The sequence below is a fragment of the Hibiscus syriacus genome, unplaced genomic scaffold (assembly GCF_006381635.1).
Source record: "Hibiscus syriacus cultivar Baekdansim isolate YM2019G1 unplaced genomic scaffold, ASM638163v2 tig00110584_pilon, whole genome shotgun sequence".
In the NCBI taxonomy this organism is placed as follows: Eukaryota; Viridiplantae; Streptophyta; class Magnoliopsida; order Malvales; family Malvaceae; genus Hibiscus; species Hibiscus syriacus.
Genome location: NW_024062792.1, coordinates 2,994,599 through 3,013,962, shown reverse-complemented (window position 1 = coordinate 3,013,962; position 19,364 = coordinate 2,994,599). Strand labels below are relative to the sequence as shown.

At 34.5% G+C, this 19,364-nt stretch overlaps 1 protein-coding gene across 1 annotated transcript; it reads right to left on the bottom strand.

Moving 5' to 3' along the window:
• Positions 1 to 4,152: 4,152 nt before the first annotated feature.
• On the bottom strand, positions 4,153 to 7,854 carry LOC120133690 (MLO-like protein 1). The gene is made up of 13 exons (XM_039150221.1): positions 7,485 to 7,854; positions 7,141 to 7,382; positions 6,734 to 6,850; positions 6,596 to 6,656; positions 6,156 to 6,250; positions 5,689 to 5,763; positions 5,495 to 5,583; positions 5,352 to 5,401; positions 5,184 to 5,224; positions 4,760 to 4,969; positions 4,599 to 4,666; positions 4,457 to 4,517; positions 4,153 to 4,374 (listed from the first exon to the last, which is right to left on the bottom strand). Exons 1-13 carry the CDS (start codon positions 7,672 to 7,674, stop codon positions 4,153 to 4,155), a joined length of 1,521 nt encoding a protein of 506 aa, XP_039006152.1. The 5' UTR covers positions 7,675 to 7,854.
• Positions 7,855 to 19,364: the final 11,510 nt, after the last annotated feature.

Here is a 19,364-nt window from a genome sequence, read left to right as displayed (position 1 = left end):
GGTAATACTTTACAAAATTCTTTCGTTCTTTGATTTCTAAAATAAAAGAAATGAGAAAAACATTTTCAAACAAGACAACCCCTCGAGAAAGAGGTCCTTGAACTTGACGAGGCTTATAAACAAAAATCAAAGCCAAGAAATGAGTAATGAGGAAGCAATGAGACAATAGACTGAACAAGAAGGGGCACGACTTACCTCGAGATTTCCTGGTATCTCAATTCATGTTAAGGAAAAATTGGTCACTTATTAAATGTCCATCTGTTTTTAAGATCTCATAGAAAGGAAAGGTCCATAAACTTTGACAAGAACAAGGAAAACAAGCGGAAACACTTCTATTTGCTCAAGATGATAGCTTGTGGTCGTTGACAAATGGTATTAGGATCAAATTATTCAAAATCAAATGTTGACTATCGATGGTCTCGGATTGGGGCATGACCAAAGACCCAGATCATGTTGAGATAACAAGGTTCAGATCAAGAAGACCCTGAAGGAGAGCATCACCACTTAGAGTGACAGGGTCAAAAGATGAAAACAAAAAGAGCTTACTTTGAGAAACATACCATTCATGCTTCAGTTGGAAGACGAGTCTTGAAAAAGAAATTATTGAGCGGTCCTTGTTGTAGCTTTCATCATTTAGCTCAAATCAGCTCCCTTAAGTGTGGCCGAATGCACCTTTAAAACAAAACACAATATTAGTTAAGTATTTAAAGTAATAAATATTGAATATAAATATGTGGGCTAAGGCTATATACTAATAACTTCATGCATAACATAATAATGAATGAAATGTTATCATCATAGCTATAGATGTAATATATGTATATAAATATATCTATGTCATAAATGAGATATGAGTCATGTATTATGAATATAATCATCATTATCATAGTGTAAGAAAATAATAAGTTAGAGAAAGTCCCCCTTTAAATCTTATGAATGGTTGGAGATGCAAGGATGAATATGATGCTGAATCGGTTCACATCAAGATCACAACCGAATGAATTGTCATTTTTCATTCCAAAGAAAAAAGTTTCGAAGTGGGAAGAAGATAAGGTTTAATGGGTTGATTAAATCTACCCAAAAGCTTAGTAGTGAAGCATTTTGGGATTTAAGGTTTAACAGGGTTTCAGATTTGAGAAATGCTTATATATGAACAAGATGGTATTTTTCGGGATACTTGATCAGTTTGGGTCCAAATGAATCAACCCTTTAATTTTGTGCATAATAATTTAAGGGTTAACTAACAAATTATCACTTATGTTTGTGTTTTATTCACTTTTAATCAATGATTTTAAAAAACATAAGATATAATCATTTTTGCTTTTATTTAATTAAGATGTGTCATCCCAAGTTAACTGTTGTTAATAACAGTTAAATATTTTAATATAATCACATATTTGGTCTCTATTATCTGCATATATTTTTAATTTAGTCATACTTTTAATAAATTAAAATAAATTTAATCCTCCAATCGAATGATGTCACATGTCATGCCATGTGGCACATTTGGTTGAAGGACTAACTTTATTTTAATTGAATATATTTATTTTCACCAATCAAAGAGTGACATGTGTCACCCTCAGGTTGAAAGAAAAGGAAAGTAAATTAAGGCAAAAAAAGATTCAAATCTTGGTCACTTAAGAAACTAAACATGTTTCCAACCATTAAGCCAAAACCATTGCTTGGTGTAAAGCAGACAACACGATGTATTTATTTTGTCATTTAAAAGTATATATTATACGTTAAAATTTAGTAAGAAGCATGACTATATTGAGAGAATATGTAAATGATAAGGACCAAATGTGTGATTATACTAACTATCACGTCACATATTCTGTTAATTGTTAACAACAATTAATCTGTTATGACCGCATCTTAATTAAATAAAAACGAAATTGATCATATTTTAATTAAATAAAAACGAAAGCAAACACTTCTTATGTTTTTTCTGAAATCAGACAGTGGACTTTTTCCTAAGCATTTTATTTTATTTCTCAATTTTTTATTAGATAAATTATGCGTTTAGTATTTAAATTATTAGTTTTGATACGTTTTAGTACTTAAACTTTTATTTTTTTCATACCTAACATTTTTTTAATATTATTATCTCATTGTTAAAAATTTAACAGACAAGCTGACATGGCATAGCTATGGTAGATAGACGACCAATCCGAACGGTAAATCATGAGAGAATGACAAGTCGACCAACATAGTTTAGTTTCATTTCCATCAGACGGTAGACTATGGAGATCAGAGGATAAAGAAATCGAAGATCCCATCGTCGATTCGTCGATTTGGGGAGATTGAGGCGTTTTCCTATGAAACAGAGGTCGTCGAAAAGGAATGAGCTATAAAGTTTGGACTTCATTGGTCGACGAATGCAACGGCTGGCGACTGTAGACTTTGCAGTTGGTGAACCTGTCTGTTAAGTTTTTAACGGCGGTGGTACTAAAATGAAACAAAAATTGAACATTAGGTATGATTTAAAAAAAGTTTAAGTACTAAAATGGACAAAAACTAATAGTTTAGATACTAAACACAAAATTTACCCTATTTTATTTTGGACTAAAAAGGACTACATAAAAATGAAAAGTGTTAGTTAACAAATGATTAACAGTCTAAAATAAGAGTCGTTATATCCTAAAATAAAATATTAAGGGACAAAATACTTCAGAAAAAAAATAAGTCCAAAGTGATTATTCGATCAAACGTTAGAGGTCTTTCTGTCATAAAATAAAACGTCAAGGGTCACAATACTAAAAAAAGAGTAAAGATCAAAATTATCATTTTGATAAACATTAGAAGTTAATTTTAGTATTATGCCATTTTGCTCATCAAATTCTAAAATATTTCAATCTAAACCTCAAAACTTTCAAATTTTGCTTTTTAAGTCACTGTGTTGTTAATTTGTTGACATTGTTTTAATTAATTTTGAGGGAGTTGATGATACAATGTTCATTTTAAGATAAAATTCAGTCCAGCTTCCATGCATATCGCGTAAATGAAGTCATGATAAATCGAAACAGTAATAATGACCCAGATTCTCGAGTTACAAGAAAAATATTGTTGTTGCGCCGGAGAAGAGTGTTAAACCTAGTTTAATCTTTAAGGCTTTGAGCTACGAAAATAACGTTTTAACATTCTATCAAAACTAGTTTTTAAGTTAAACTTTGTGCTTTCGGTGGTAAAAAATTTTATTGTTATTTCACGAGGTTCTGAGTTTTAGCACCATGAATGTTAAGAGCACGAGCGTTTAATGTCAAATAATTGAGAATTGTCTTTGAACTAATATTACATTATTCTTACACCAGGTTAAATAAAAAAAAAAGGTTAAACTCTACCACCTATAAAATATGTAAAATTACTACTGATAGGAATTCAAATACGACCCCTTGCAAAGAGGGTCTCAAACTTAGTTACTGAATCAATCAAGGAATATGTTAAATTTCTATCAAAACAAATATTTAAGTTAAATTGTATACCATTTTAAAATTATGAAAAATAGATACTAGAGAGAATCAAACTTGAGATACCAATAAAGAGAGGTCGATGTTTCACCACCGAATCAAGTTATATAATTTTCTTATTTAGTTTAACTAAAATACAATTTTTGATAGAAAGTTCACATATTTTTCACTTAGCTTAGTGGTTAAAGGGTCCCTTTGTAATGTATTTTGTGTTTGATGCTTCTAGGTAGTAATTTTGTTATTTTTAAGGTGACATAGGGTTTAAGTTAAATGTTAATTTTGATGAGATTTTAATGTATTTTTTGTCTTACTTAGGAGTTAAGGTTTGGAGTCTTTTGCAAGGGTTCTTTTGTTTAATATGTCAAGTGAACCACTGATAAGGAGAAAAAATGACTTTAAAAATTAAAAAGAAGCATATTAGTATTATCGTTAATTTTTAATTAAGAATGATGACTAAAATGAAAAAAAAAATATAATATTAATGACAATTTTATAAAAAGATAAACAAAACGATAAGAACTAACAGTAACTGAGTTTTCATCTTCTTTTCTTTCCTGAACCCAGACATTTGATGTAAATCATTCCTTGGTAAACACATAACCAATGTCATTTACCTGATAAATGGTTCCAAAAAACCAGCACCTTTTGGCGATGAAGCACGGCTTTATTACCCCGTCGGCAACACTCATTTCGCTTCATTGGAACCCTTTTCGGGATCATCCTCCTTTGCAGTAGAAGCTTCGGATTTAGCATCATCCTCTATCTGCATTGACATGAGAGGGCGTTCCGAGGCCTTTGCTTGAGTCGCAAGCTTCAGTGCCTGCTTCTTCTTCACCTTCTTTGCCCAACCAAGAAGACTCGCTTGCACATCTTCATCAAATATTGCCTTGTTGAATGAACTTCCCATCTTCAATTCCGTAAAAAGAAAACAAGTAAATCGGAGTTCGGATTATGAAAACTCAAATAAACATTCCAGAAACTCGACTAACCTGTGCGACGATGGCATAAAGTGGCAGCGTACTGTAACTACAGACTACTTGAATGAACATCCTGTAGGAACCAACAGAAGATCTAAGGTTTGGAACTCGGAAAAGAAATGCACACATTAAAGGAAATGGTCAATGATTTTACCCAATAGTAAGCTTTGGAACGATATAATAAAGTTCACCCATTAGGCAGGATTCGAACCCTAATTGAACCTACATATGATGAAGAAAATTTCATTATGTTCATCCGGATTACTTACACTGTAGTTCATATTGCAGAATTGTGACCCAAAAATTTAAGCTTACCCAAATCCAAAAGAAAAATGCAATCTCGAAAGCATTTTGGAAGAGGATAAAATGGATCAACCTGAGAACCAGACGAGGATTGTCGAACCAAAAGAATCCATCCGATGGTCTTACCACTAATTCTCCTTCAATGGCTACATGTTTCTCAGCAACATCATGAGCCAAACTGGTAATCACATGCTCGAGCTTCGTCCCCACAGCAAGTAGAAGCTAGCAAAACAAATAAGTAGAGAAAAAAGGATCATATCTCGTATCCAAATCCGGATATGTGTCAGATATAGGAAGATTTACAAGAACATGAATCAATCGTTGAGTGACTTCTAGTCTCTTCAATTTGACATTAAACTTCCAGTCCTGTTTTTATGTAAATGGATGTGTTTGTTCAGTGCATGTATGTTTAAGAAACTATATTGTAACTACTCACAATGAAAGGAATGAAAGCTATCCAGAAATATGTATACCATCCTGCAGAAGAAAATCGAGAAAAAATCCATCATTATGAAGCTTTAACGCTTGGCAATCTCAACAAATAACATCTATTACATGCCATTGAAACAAAACAGAATGATCCACAGCAATCGATATTCCATACCATTAACATTCAGCAACAAGAAGATGATCACGAATGCCCAGAGATACCAACTGCAAAAAACCAAACATACCAAGCACGATTTGAAGTAAAAATGAGGCCACGAAACATAAATCTTCAGAAACATACTCTCAAACATGACTTGCCTTATACCAACAACTTCCTTAAAATCATCTTCCAAGGCTCGAATCATGTATTTGTGAAAATTAAACTTGGGATTCCCTTTGCAATGGGTCTGCAAATATAAATGACAAGTATTGATGACTGACTATGTCGAGGAATGACAACAAAACCGTAAGAAAGTCGTTCGGGAGAAACCAGTTTTCCATAGATAGCTTACCATGATGAAACCTAGCCTTAGTGCCTCGTAATCGGATTTGGTAACAGATGCATGGAATTGCTTGAAAAACGAATACTAGGAAGAAGATTAGAGTCATTGTTAGGAATGCATACAAAACTTGTGTTTCAATTTTATTTTTCAAAAAAGAAAAGAAAAGAAAAGGTGAGACCAGATCAGAACTGGAAACTTCATGAGGCACAGTATCATTTCTTACTGTAATGCAGTTTTCTTCCTTGTTACTCAGGATTTGAGTGCCAGACACGAATATGTTCATATTTTCTGGCAGGGGTATTGAATATGGTCTTTCAAGGACCCTCCAAAGACATGGAAAAACTTGGGAAAAATCGAACACACCCGATTCTAAGTAACATAGAAGGAACTTTAAGGTCTACCTCTTTCATATTAGGTTCAGTTGTTACAGATGTTAATGGTAAAAAGAATGTATCATAGATGAAATAGCAGCTTACCAACCACCGTAGAGGAACTGAACGTTTACCGAAACCCTGAAAACGATGTTTGATAAAATCATGCTGCTGGACATGAATGAATTTTTTCTCCAACTCTGCAATAACACAATGTATAAGTCAGAACCACCAAAGTAAGAAAAAGAAACCGAAGCAGCAGACAACTTTAAAGCAGACATATATTGAATAGTCTATCATAAGCTATATTACCCAAGACACATGGATGTGAACATCGTACAGAAGCACGAGCCACAATACAGTAGATTGAAATCCATGTTCGGAAATGTGTTGGAAATGGGTACTTCAAGAGAAAAATAATAAAAGTTGGACCAACATAGATAAGTAGTGACCGGCATCTCAAATGTTCAGGTCCTAATATGCATCTAATAATGAAAAGATATCATGGACAAAACAGGGAGCTTTAGATTAGCATTAATCCTTACGTCTCTCTTGATCATAATTCTCTTTCGCAATCTCATCTTCCCATTGTTTCCATTTTTGTATCTACATCAACAAACAACATCCTTTAGGCCTCCAAAAGTTGAAAATTAAGCAAATGATATATATAGTAGATAGATTACCTTAAGCCCTCCAAAAGAAACTGTGAGAACACAGAACGTGACATGGGCAATGGCCAGGACGAAGATAAAAATATGTAGATGATGAAGAGCCGAAAGGGACATCAATGGTACTTTATTCTAAAGAACATAAAACATATGGAAATGATAAGAGATTAAGAGTACATCAATTAAAGTTTGGCTTTTCAATGAAAAAAAAGGAGCCAGAAACTGCAGTAATGTATTAAATAAGAAAGGTCATACATGTGATCCTAAACCATAGTATTACTCTCACCATGAATTCCTGTGTAACCGATGACAAAAATTTGTTTTTCCTCATTTCAGCAAGTAAAGAAACAATCCTAGGCAAACTCTAACATGAATAACAGTAAAAAAGACATTTTATTTGGTCATGTTTGAATATATATTACCTGGGAACTGCAGTATCTGTCCGCATTTAATGAATCTGCGCTCAGAAGGTGCCGGGTGCCAGAAGCAAAATAGATTTCTAATTTGTGACCATTATGGCCGGCCTTATCATCATCATCATGGTAATGGCGGTTAACTCTGCAAGGAAGCATGTCTTTACGTAGATCCTTTGACATGCAAATTTTAGAAATTGCACTCTGAAATGCTGTCAACAACAGTGATATAAACCCCAAGAGCATCAACTCTGCCAACAAAAAAAACCAAAAAATCCTTCTTTTTGAAGTTAACAATTCCGGAAACTACAAATCAATTTCCCAATGGAAACACATTTAACAAAAAGGGTTACCTTCTTTGACTTTCAAAAGAGCCTCGTAGAGCGGTTTCTGTTGTTTCTCTTTCAAAACATCCCCTAAATGATGAAGTAAACGTTCCATAGCAAAAGAAATGGCAATAATCACAAAACAAACTACTGCTATAACCCATGTTGGAGTGTACTCTAACGATCCCTCATCTCCTTCTCCTCCTCCTCCCCCCATTATTTCTCTCTCGAAAAAGCTTCTTCCTTTATCACTCTCCTACGGCTTTGGTTCTCAGTAAAACGATACCCAAAGGCCAAGCCAATCTTCTGCTTCACTTTCAATTATCTACCGCCCTTTTTAAACATGCATTACAACAAAAATATTGTTTTTTTTGTTGATTTGTTCATTTCACGAGAAAACAAAAAAACGTGGGAGATTTGTTCTATGGGATTGCTTAATTATGTAACTTTAATGTATGAACATGCTAGTCCTACTGAACTTGAAAATAGGAAGGGGGCAAGAAAAGCTAAATAAAGGTGATGCCTTTACTGAAACTATATTCTGTCAAAATTAGTTATAATTTAGTTAGCACTACGGATCGATTTACACCAATTTAATTAAATATATATTATTGTGGAACTTCAAATAAATGATTAAAGAATCAATTTCTTCTATTAGTTCATGTACCATACAAAAGTTAGGATTTAGTCTGAACTTGAAAATAGGAAGGGGGCAAGAAGTTGCTAGTCCTATGAACTTTAGAAAAGCTAAATAAAGGTGATTTTCAAACTGAACTATATTTGTCAAATTAGTTTAACTAGTTAGCACTACGGATCGATTTACACCAATTTAATTAAATATATATTATTGTGGAACTTCAAATAAATGATTAAAGAATCAATTTCTTCTATTAGTTCATGTACCATACAAAAGTTAGGATTTAGTCCTTGTGTTGAAGTTTTATCATTTTAGGTAATGTGTTTTTCAAATGTTAACATTTTGGTACGTACTCAAACCGTAGTCATGAAATATGTTAAGTCCAATACTGTTGTTAGTCTTGTATTACCTGTAAGTTATAGATTTAGTTCATGTTTTTGAATTAGCTCCTCTAATTTAATTATATTGTCGTCGAATTATTTGATTCAGAATTGAAATTTTAATTTTTTTAAAAAAGTACATGGACTAAAATAGATCAAATAAGAGTATAAGAACTAAATCTATAATTTGTGCACATTATAAGGACTAGTAATAGAATTTGATCATTAAAAAAATATGGTTGTTAAGGAAACAACCCTAACGTCTCCAAATGTAAACATGGAAGCAAATCTCAAGCATTTATTTGAGGACTAAAATTAGAAACAAAAGGTTTTGAGAACAAGATGTAATTGTGATGAACTTTTCTTATTGAATTGTTAGGCACTGAGGAAAATAGATTGGTGGGCAATCCATGTGTGCTTGTTAGAGTACACTCAAATGTTAAATGAAAATGATTTGTTAAACTTTATTCTTAATTTTGTAATAATAAATAACAACTGCAAATTGGTATCTTAGAGAACAAATTGAATATTTTCTCCCTCAACGTTATACACGGAATAAGAGTTGTGAAATAGTAAAAAGTCCAAAATGATAATTTTATTAAGCTTGAGGGTTATTTTAAATATTAAGCCTTTATATTAATAATGATCCGAACTTACAAACAGGTTCGACCACGCTTGAATCAGATTTCAACCAGTAATTTAGAAAATGATGTTGAATAATTTCCTTCTTTTTCTTAGAATAAGAAAGCTGTTACATTAAAAACTCCCTAAACGTATATAGGGAGGGCCAAACAAGTCTCTATGCAATAAATGGACCAAAACCATAGGAGGAGAGGAGAGTGCATGAACAAATAAATCATGAGGGTAGTCCATCTTGGAAAGATAGTCAGCAACCATGTTGGCTTCGCGCGAAATCTGGATGAAATTAACCTACCAATCATTCTCGCAAAGAAGGGCCATGGAGCGAACAAGAGGAAACAGACTGAGAATATGGAGGAGACAATAGCTTTATTGCATCAGCATTATCAAACTGAACAATGAGATAGTTGATGTTGTTACGTTTTGCCAACTTTAAGCCATCAAGGATCCCCACAGCTCGACTTGAAGAACGGTTGTAATCTCGATGTTCCTAGCAAAAGACAACAAAAGCAAACCTTCATAATCACGTGGAACTCCACCAATGGAACCAGCACCCGTAGTTTGTGAAACAGATGTTTTCGAATTGAGACAAATCCAACCTGAAGGGGGTGGATTCCATTTAATATTAGCAGCTATTGCCGAATAATCCAGTGTGCTTTGGGAAGTCTGGTTATTATACATTCTTGCTCATTGAACACTAGTGTGTAAGAGGCTTGACAGATCCATGGTGTGACATGTGAAGATGAAGCCATTATCAAAGATAAAGATTAGATTATATTATTCAATCTAATCTAATCTAATTACAAATTATAATCAATCTAAGTATACCTTGTATAAATCTTACCTCGTGTATGCATTTGACTTTGCTTACCTTTATAGGATTAAGATTCTTTTGTAATCTTATATATACCCATCTCTTGTAAATTTAAATTTATCAAATACACAAATCCAAATAGTAGAATTTCTCTACTATTTTTTTCGCTATCTCACAAACCGTGAAGATACTAATTTTTATCCATATTATTATTATTACTATTATTATTATTATTATTATTATTATTATCATTATTATTATTATTATTAATATATATTAAATACATATATATATAAATAAATAATTACAGACCAATTACAACTGGACCGGCCCAGTTACAAACAAACCAGAACCGGTCCAGATCAAACCAGAAACCCTAAACATTTGGGGTTCCAGTTAGGGTTTCCTAACCCTAATCTAGTCGGCCGCCTCATCACAGCCGTTGGATCTGAGAGATCCAACGGTCCAGATTACTCCAGAAGAAACCCTAGGGTCTGATACCCTAGGGCCACGCGGCGCCGCCCCAGTTTCCACGCGGCTGCCGACACTCTTTCGCCGCCTCCGCCGCTGCACGTCCCAACCGAAGACTCCAGAAGCTAGAACACCAGCCGTCCACGCCATGGCTACGGGGTGAGTCACCACTGGTAGTCCGGTGACTCACCGAGACCCCCTCTTCGGACCGGTCCGATGGCCACACCGGTGGTGGCTATAAAAGCCACCACCCGAACCTGAAAGAAAAAAAAGAAACGGAGACAGAAAAAAAAACGGAGAGACAGAGAACACAGAGAGACGGAGAAAAAAAAAAACAGAGAAAAAAAATATACTAAAAATATACCAACGATCTCAGTCAACATCAACGCAGCAAGAAAAAAAAAGGAGAGAAGAGAGGAAAGAAGCTTACTGTCATCGGAGAACCCCAACCGTCGCCGGATCTCGCCAGAACCTTCGAAACGCCGAAGGTATTTTTATAGATTCGCTCCGATTCAGAGCTTTTAAGGGAAGAGAACACCGGACCGTCCTTAGGACGGTCCGATCTACCCAATAGCATAAAAATAAATTTTCCGGCCACCGGATGCGGTGGCCGGCGGTGACGGTCACGGCGGCAGATGGTTGCCGTCTGGTGACCGGCTTCCCTCCGTGAGGGAAGCTAGAGAGAGGGGAGAGCTTTGTTCATTCTCTCTCAGTTAGAGAGAGAATGAAATTGAAAATGAAAGAGATGGCCCGAAGGGCCGGCTGTCTCGGGCATTAAATAGCCCTTCCCAAACGACGTCGTTTTGGGGAGGCTATTCGTGTAATTAAAGAATAGTTAAATCATTTCCGCAGCCATCTAAACTTGTAAACTTTACATTTTAGTCACTAATCGAGTTTATAATACTTTCAATTCAGATCTTTAATTTTAATTTCATTTATTTAGTCCTTTATATTAAAATAATATATTTAGGATAATAACAGATTTAATCCCTTAATTTTAATAAATAATATTTTAATCCCTAGTTTATATTTTTATTTTATTTTATTATAATATCCTAATTTTAGATAATTTTATTTTAGTCATTAAATTATTAAATAAGAAATAGCATGTTTAATCCTCATAATTCTGATTAATTATGAATTGGTTTTTTTATTTTTAATTTTACTATATTTAGTCCTTTATTTTAAGTATTGTTTATTGCTTTTAAATATATGGCTATAATTGTATTTTTTATTTTACTTGTTTATATATATTTAAATATTTTTATTATAGTCATAATATATATGTAATAAATAAATATTTATTTTAAATAAATTATTTTAATATTTATTTTTCAATATCGAAGAAAAGGACAGTCTTAATACAACTGGATGTCCTATTCTGGTATTTTAAAATAAAAAAAAAATATATAAAAAATATTATCAATATCAAAGAAAAGAGCTGTCTTAAGGCACCTAGAAGTTCTTTTCTGATATTTTAAAATAAATAAATATTTTTTATATATAATTTTGAAATAATAAAATTATAAATTAAATATATTTTGAATTTTTAAATTTTAATAATAGAGACAATTTATAATTAAAAAGTACCAATTTTGGGTGTTGTAGGGGTGCTAATCCTTCCCTAAATGTAACCGACCACGAATCCCTTTTTATTATAAAAAAAAAGAACGAATTTTTGGTTAAAACGCATATCAGTTTATCTTTTAATTGATGTTTTCTTAAAAACTCTTTTAAAAGATATTTTTTAGGTATTCGACCTACCTGACCAAAAGGCCGATGGCGACTCCCAAATTATTTTCAAAACCATTTATTCACATCAATTTCCCAGTCAATTATAATATTTCGTGCCCGGACGAAAACCGGTTACGACAGCTTGGCGACTCCGCTGGGGACGTGGTCAAACTTTAAAATCAATTATAAATTGTCTCTATTAATTAAAAATTAAAAGTTCATATATTTAATTTTTAATTCTTTCTTTTCAAATTTTTATTTATTTATTATTTTTATAATATTTATATGTTTTATTTGCAAGTATTTTATTTCAGTATTTATTTTTCTGTCAAAGGTTTGAACATTTCTCCTCACACACAACACTTGCATTGCATAACATAAAGCTCTATAATTGAGTTGTCCCTGTTAAGTGGGAGTGAAAGCGACGTCTTCGTGAGAATTTATTCTCCGTGTCAGACCTAGCAAGTAACTTCCGGGGTTCATATGCTCTCTGTCTTCGTGAGAATTTATTCTCCGTGTCAGGCATAGAGAAATGTATCCCCTCGAATTGAACTCGATCCACTTTAGTCTGTGATGGACTAGGATTGAGGGTTAGTAACCCAAGGGGGCACTAACAAGGACAATTCGGGTACCTTGATTCTTAGATCTAAAACCCTGCATATAAAGAACTTTAGAAACTCTTCCGATCAGAAGTCATGCCGAAATTTTGTCCAAAATAGGTGTACACACAGGAGAAATGAATTCTGACTTTCTTGTTAATTTATTTATTAATTAAATTACATGTTTATTTAAATTATTTAAATTTAGAAAAGCATGTTTAAATAAAGAATATTTATATAAAGGTTATTATTAAATTTCTTTATTATGTAAACTAATTTATTTTCTTTTTGTGTGTTCTTTATTTTTCTGTTTGCATTGCATCATACATGATAAAAGACATTGATCCTTGTGTTAATTGTCTCATTGGAAAGCCTTCATCTATGGATAAAAAGTGTTCAAATCAAGTAATTCTAAACTCAGAAGTAAGACAGTGGGCTGAAGACTTACAAAGACTAGAAAGAAACAGCCTGCAGGATGATTATGTATCTGACTTGGCCAGTTATGCTCCAGTTTCACTAAAAAGAAATGATATGCAAGATTTGCGAAGCATTTGGGAAAGTTGGGATTCAAACAAAAAATTGCAGTTTTATCAGACTTACGGAGACATCCCATATTTGCTCTATGTTGAAGTTGATGATGAATTACTCAGAGCCATAATTCAATTCTGGAATCCAGGGTACAATTGCTTCACTCTCAATAAGGAAGACTTGGTCCCTACTATTGAAGAATACACAACTTTGCTACATATCGAAGAGGCTTTGGAGAATCGAATCTATTCAAAGTCAATTAAAACTCAACCCTTTCGAGTTAAATTAGCAAAGATTGCCGGGGTACGAGAAGAATGGGTAGCAGCCTGTACAAAACAAAAAGGCGAAAGCGAAGGCATTGCTTGGACCAACATTAAAGAACTTATTCAGAGCCATCCAGACTCTAAAGTACGATTCGATTTATTTGCTCTGGGTATATATGGTATGGTCATCTTCCCAAAAGTATTAGGATATGTTGAAGCTGCAGTGGTAGATTTGTTTGAACAGCTACCGAAAAAGATTAATCCTGCTTCTGCAATTCTAGCAGAAACCTTCAGATCGTTAAATGCTTGTAGAAAGTTAGGAGGTGGACGATTCTCAGGGTGTACTCAGTTGTTATATGTTTGGATCCGTAGTCATTTCTGGAGGACAGAAAAGGTTTCATACCGACGTTTTAATACGGATTACTCACCATTAAAAGAATTTCTGGAGCAGGAATGGCCGAAAGAAATTAAGAAAGATATGTGGATTAATGCCTTTCGAAATCTGCAAAGCAAGGATGTGGTTTGGCGAGCCCCATGGCAAATCCAAAGGGAATTCTTTTACAGATGTGGAGATTACAACTGGATAATGTTACTCGGATTATGGGGAGGAATTGGGTATGCACCACTTCTGGTTATAAGACAGTATGAAGGTCGTCAATTTGTACCTGTCACTGCTGGATTACAGTCATCTGAGTTCGCATTCCATAGCAAAAACTATAAAAAGAAATATCATGGAAGCCGTTACAGCTTGGAAAACAACTTTTTGTATCCGAGCTAAAGCAGCAAAGGAAATGTTAACTCCTGATTATGAAGAATGGAGATCTGTCAGAAAAACGAAAATATTCCTCTACCAGATCAAAATGAGGATATCTCTATGGAAGATCGCATTAAGGTGGTTCCGTCAGAGATTGAAATCTTGAGAGCTGAGTTTGAAGCAGAAAGAGAAGGCTGGTCGAAAGAATTAGAGCAAATGAGACAAGATAAAGCTATGTTGGGGGTTGACATTGACTTTCATTCATCACAATGTGCAATGTTGAGAAAAGATAAAGAAAAAAGGTGAGGATGAGTACAGAGCCTTACAGAAAAATTACCAGGAGTTATATAAATCCCGAAAAGCATCAGGACCCAGCCAATCGACGGTACAGATGACCAGAGAATTGAACATCGAGAAAAGACGAGTTGAAGATCTGAAAGGAAAGAATAGCCGTCTACTCAAAAGCCTGGAAAAAGGAAAGCAAAAAATGGAAGATTTTGAGGTCGACAGAAGAGAGCGAATTATAAAACACAAGGCTGAACACCGCGAGATCATGAATGAAATGCAAAGAGAAAGGGATCGAGCCAAAGATTTAGAAGAGATGAAGAATGACATCTTTAATAAATTTGAAGGTGAGAAAAATATCATGTTCAAGGGATTCGAATCTGAAATGAACCAGTTGATTACTGAACTTGAAGTCAGAGGCCAAAAGATGGAAGAATCCAATATTGAAAAAGAAAAATGGGAGCTGGAAAGAAAAAATTTCAACACCAGACTTGAGGTAGAGCAGGAAGTGGCTAGCAATTGGATGCAAAGATGCAGAAACAAAGATGTTCAAATCCAGAAGCTTAATCAAAGAACGCAAGAAGCACGAACAAAACTTGAAGAAGATCTGGATCAGTCTAGAAACAAAAACTCAGAGTTTAATGCTTACATTTTGCAACTTGAAGAATCATTGTTTCAAGAAAAGGTTCGTCTAGGACCTAATGATCTCAAAGAAAGTAATGAGGAAGATGTTTCACTGCGAAGACGCATTAGAGATCTTGAAAAAATTATGCACAATTGTCAAGTCAGAATCACTGAATTAGAGCAGACTCTTGAAGAAATGAATGAACAGTGGCAAAAGTCAACTGAGTTCTATGTTGAAAGAAGTGAAGAAAGAAGTAATATGGTATTTGAGGCCATGGTTCAAATGAGCGAAGTTGCCAGATATGTTGGGGAACTAGCTGTTGAAGCCAAAATAATTGAGCATCAAGTTGATCCAGTTTCTAAGTGTGGAAAGAAGGTTTCATGGTTAATGAAAGAAATTATAGAGCTTAATAGGAAAGCTATGCCTTATCTGTAGTTATGAACTATTATAAAGAAACTTTTGTATGCCGATGAAAGTTGTTCTATGACAGTTAACTTTTTGGGATCAATGTTTTTTACATACATGCATTTTGCATACATTCATCATTCATTTCATAATTTTCGCTATGAATTATTTTATTTATTAAGTTAAAATTCATTAATTAAAATTTGAAAAAATAATATTAAAAGATTTTTCAATCGCAGTTACTCTGGCCAAAAGAGAAACTACATCACTACGGTACTAAACAAGCTACTAAGAGAATTATGGAGGATAAAATACAGCGTATTGAGGAACAGCATCATAAAGAACAAGAAGAAATGAGAATGAAGTTGGAAAAAATTGAAGCCAGTATTGCAAATTCACAAGACAATATGATGAAAAAAATAGAGGATATGTTTAAAAGGCAGGCTATTATTGGAAAAATGCCTGAAAATCCTGTATCTTTTGATCAAGAATCTATGTATCCTCTAGGTTTTCCACCAGAACCAATTTATCATTCTGGTACTACCTATACAAATCAATGCTCGTACATCTGCATTACAAGAAGTCAAACCACATGAAGATCAACAAGTGGATCCTGCATCTTCAAGCAAAAATCTGCTTATATCAGATGTGAAAATAGGGGATCTTAATACTGATCATTTGATCCCGGATTTGAATGAGCTGAATGAGAAACAAAAAGTAAATGAAGAACTGACCAGACAGATCAAGAACTTAGAAGAACGAATGAAATCCGTGGAAATAACTGAATCATTCTATGGGTTTGATGCTAGTGAGTTGAGTTTGGTTCCAGACCTAATCCTCCCCATCAAGTTCAAAGCTCCCGAATTTGATAAATATGACGGTACTACATGCCCTTCATCCCACATTACTATGTTTTGTCGCAGAATGGCAGGATATGTGAAGGACGAGAAATTGTTAATTCACTGCTTTCAGGATAGTTTGTCAGGACCGGCTTTAAAATGGTATACTCAATTGACCAAAGCCAACATTAGATCTTGGAAAGATTTGGCTAAAGCATTTTTAGAGCAGTACCGCCATGTGACAGACATGGTCCCTGATAGATGGACTCTCCAAAACTTGGAGAAAAAGAATAATGAAACATTCAGACAGTATGCCCAGAGATGGCGTGACACTGCGGCTCAAGTTCAACCACCTTTGTCAGAAAAAGAGGCCACAGTAATATTTGTTCATACATTGAAGGCTCCTTATTTAAATCATCTAATGGGAAATGCAACCAGAAATTTTGCAGATTTAGTCATTTCTGGAGAACTAATTGAAAATGTCTTGAAAAGCGGCAAGATTGAATCGAATGATGGGTCTAGTTCCAAAAGACCTATATACCGGAAAAAGGAGAATGAAGTCAACAATGCAAATTCTTACAGCAAAGATTCATCGAAAAGTGTTACAATAACCCAGCCAAGGGTTAAGAAAGAGGAAACAAACACTAATCGAGCAGAGTCCAGAGGATCTCGAAAGGAAAATGAAAGGTTGTCTTTTACACCTTTACCAGTACCGTATGCAGAGATCTATGATTCGCTGTTAAAAGCAGATGTTATACGGCCTTATCCCTTGGTTCCCATGCAACCACCATTCCCTCCTTGGTATGATACAAAGGCACACTGTGTTTACCATGAAGGAATTACGGGTCATTCCATTGAAAACTGTTTAGCATTCAAAAGGGTGGTTCAAAATTTGATCAACACTGGGAAGTTGGAATTCAATACATCATCTGCATCAAATCATCCATTGCCAAATCATGGAGATAAAAACGTAAATGCAATTCAGGAAGAGAACAGAAAGAAAGCAAAGATTGACATTTCTGAAATTAAATCTCCGTTTGTTTGGGTATTCCAACAACTCTCTTTAGCCGGTATAATTCCACAACAATTCAAGCCAAAGCAGAATTAAGGCAAGAATTATTGTGAATATCATCAGGAGAAAGGGCATAAAATTCAACTATGTCCTGAGTTTAGGGATTTGGTGCAAAAATTGATGAACAACAGAGAAATAGAATTCTTTGAAGAAGAACCAAGGAAAAAAGAAGATGATGTTTGCTCATCAGAGGATTCTAAACCAAGTCAAAGAATAAATGATCCTGTGATCATTAATGTGAAATCATCTACGGCGATTCCTGCACCAATAAAGCCGAAAGTAGTTATTACCACTCCTCTACCATTTCCATACAAAGATACCCACAGGGTACCTTGGAATTATACTACCAATGTTTCAATGGTAGGAGGACCTGTTTCTTTAGAAAAAACAGAAGAGAAAATACAAAGCCTGAGTACAACATCGACGTCTGAAGCAGTGAGCGAGGTCGGTTTCTTTACAAGAAGTGGGAGATGTTACTCTCCCGAAACATCCAATGCTTCAGAACAAGTGAAAGCAAAAGGAAAAGCCATGGCAATACCTCAGAAGGTATTTGAGGATGAATCCCTTCCAGCATTTAATGAGCCTGTGACAGAAAAACAAGCTCAAGAATTTTTGAAATTTTTGAAACATAGTGAGTATAGTGTGGTTGAACAACTACACAAACAACAAGCGAGAATTTCTATTCTTGATTTATTGATGAATTCAGAAGCACATAGAAATGCTTTGATGAAAATCCTCAATCAAACATTTATCCCCGAAGATATATCCCTCAATAAACTTGACAGAATTGTGGGACATATAGCCGCTGACAATTACATAACGTTCACAGATGATGAAATACCGGAAGGCGGAATGGGGACAGTAAAAGCTTTGAACATCACGACACATTGTCATGGTCATGTGTTGCCGGGACTATTGATTGACAATGGATCTACTCTCAACTTGATGCCTCTAGTCACACTTCAAAGAATCCCTCTGGATCAATCACACATGAAGAGTTATCAGAATGTAGTACGAGCATTTGATGGTACTCAAAAAGAAGTGCTTGGGAAAATGGAAATACCGTTGTTAATTGGACCAGTCGTGTACAGTATTGACTTTGTGGTGATGGACATCCACCCTACATATAATTGTCTATTAGGGAGGCCATGGATTCATTCAGCAGGAGCCGTTCCTTCTTCATTACATCAGAAATTGAAATTTGTTGTTGATGGACAATTAATATGCGTAGGAGCTGAAGAAGAAATCATTGCGTCAGTAACAAGTGATGTTCCATATATCGAAACCAATGATGATGCTCTTGAATGCTCTTTCCGAGCTCTTGAATTTGTAAATGCAACCTTTATTGCAGAAGGAAGCAAAATTCCATATCCCAAATTGTCTGATTGCACCAAGATGACGGTACAACAAACTTTAGGCATCGGAGCTAAAGCTGGGAAAGGTCTAGGAAAGAATCTTCAAGGGATTTCAGTTCCTATCAGTATAAAGATGAAAAAAGACCGTTTTGGGCTAGGGTTTAAGCCCAATCTTCAGCAAAAGAACAAAGATATGAAAAGAAGATGTGAAAACAGAAAGGCAAAATTGAAAGGGGAAGAAATCCTTTGGAAACACATGTCTTTCTCACAGTTGAAGACCACATTCAGATCAGGGGGAACAATTAATGTAGAACAGCAGCTTGTTGAAGCCTTTAAAGAAGAAAAGTTGACGAAAGATCAAGACATAGTTGAAGAAGCTATGAATGGATTATTTATCAACATGATCATGAATGACAACAAAACTGGCAAATATTTGGATAGGATTCGCCCATGTCTTCCTAGAGAAACACTCACCAATTGGACCACTGAAGATCTTCCTATAGTTTT

Coding starts and splice junctions, on each gene's coding strand:
- LOC120133690 (XM_039150221.1), bottom strand. CDS start 7,674: ATGGGGGGAGGAGGAGGAGAAGGAGATGAGGGATCGTTAGAGTACACT. Junction 6,657..6,733: donor TTTCTTTTGGAGGGCTTAAG/GTAATCTATCTA, acceptor TTGTTGATGTAG/ATACAAAAATGGAAACAATG. Junction 6,251..6,595: donor GAATTATGATCAAGAGAGAC/GTAAGGATTAAT, acceptor GTGTTATTGCAG/AGTTGGAGAAAAAATTCATT.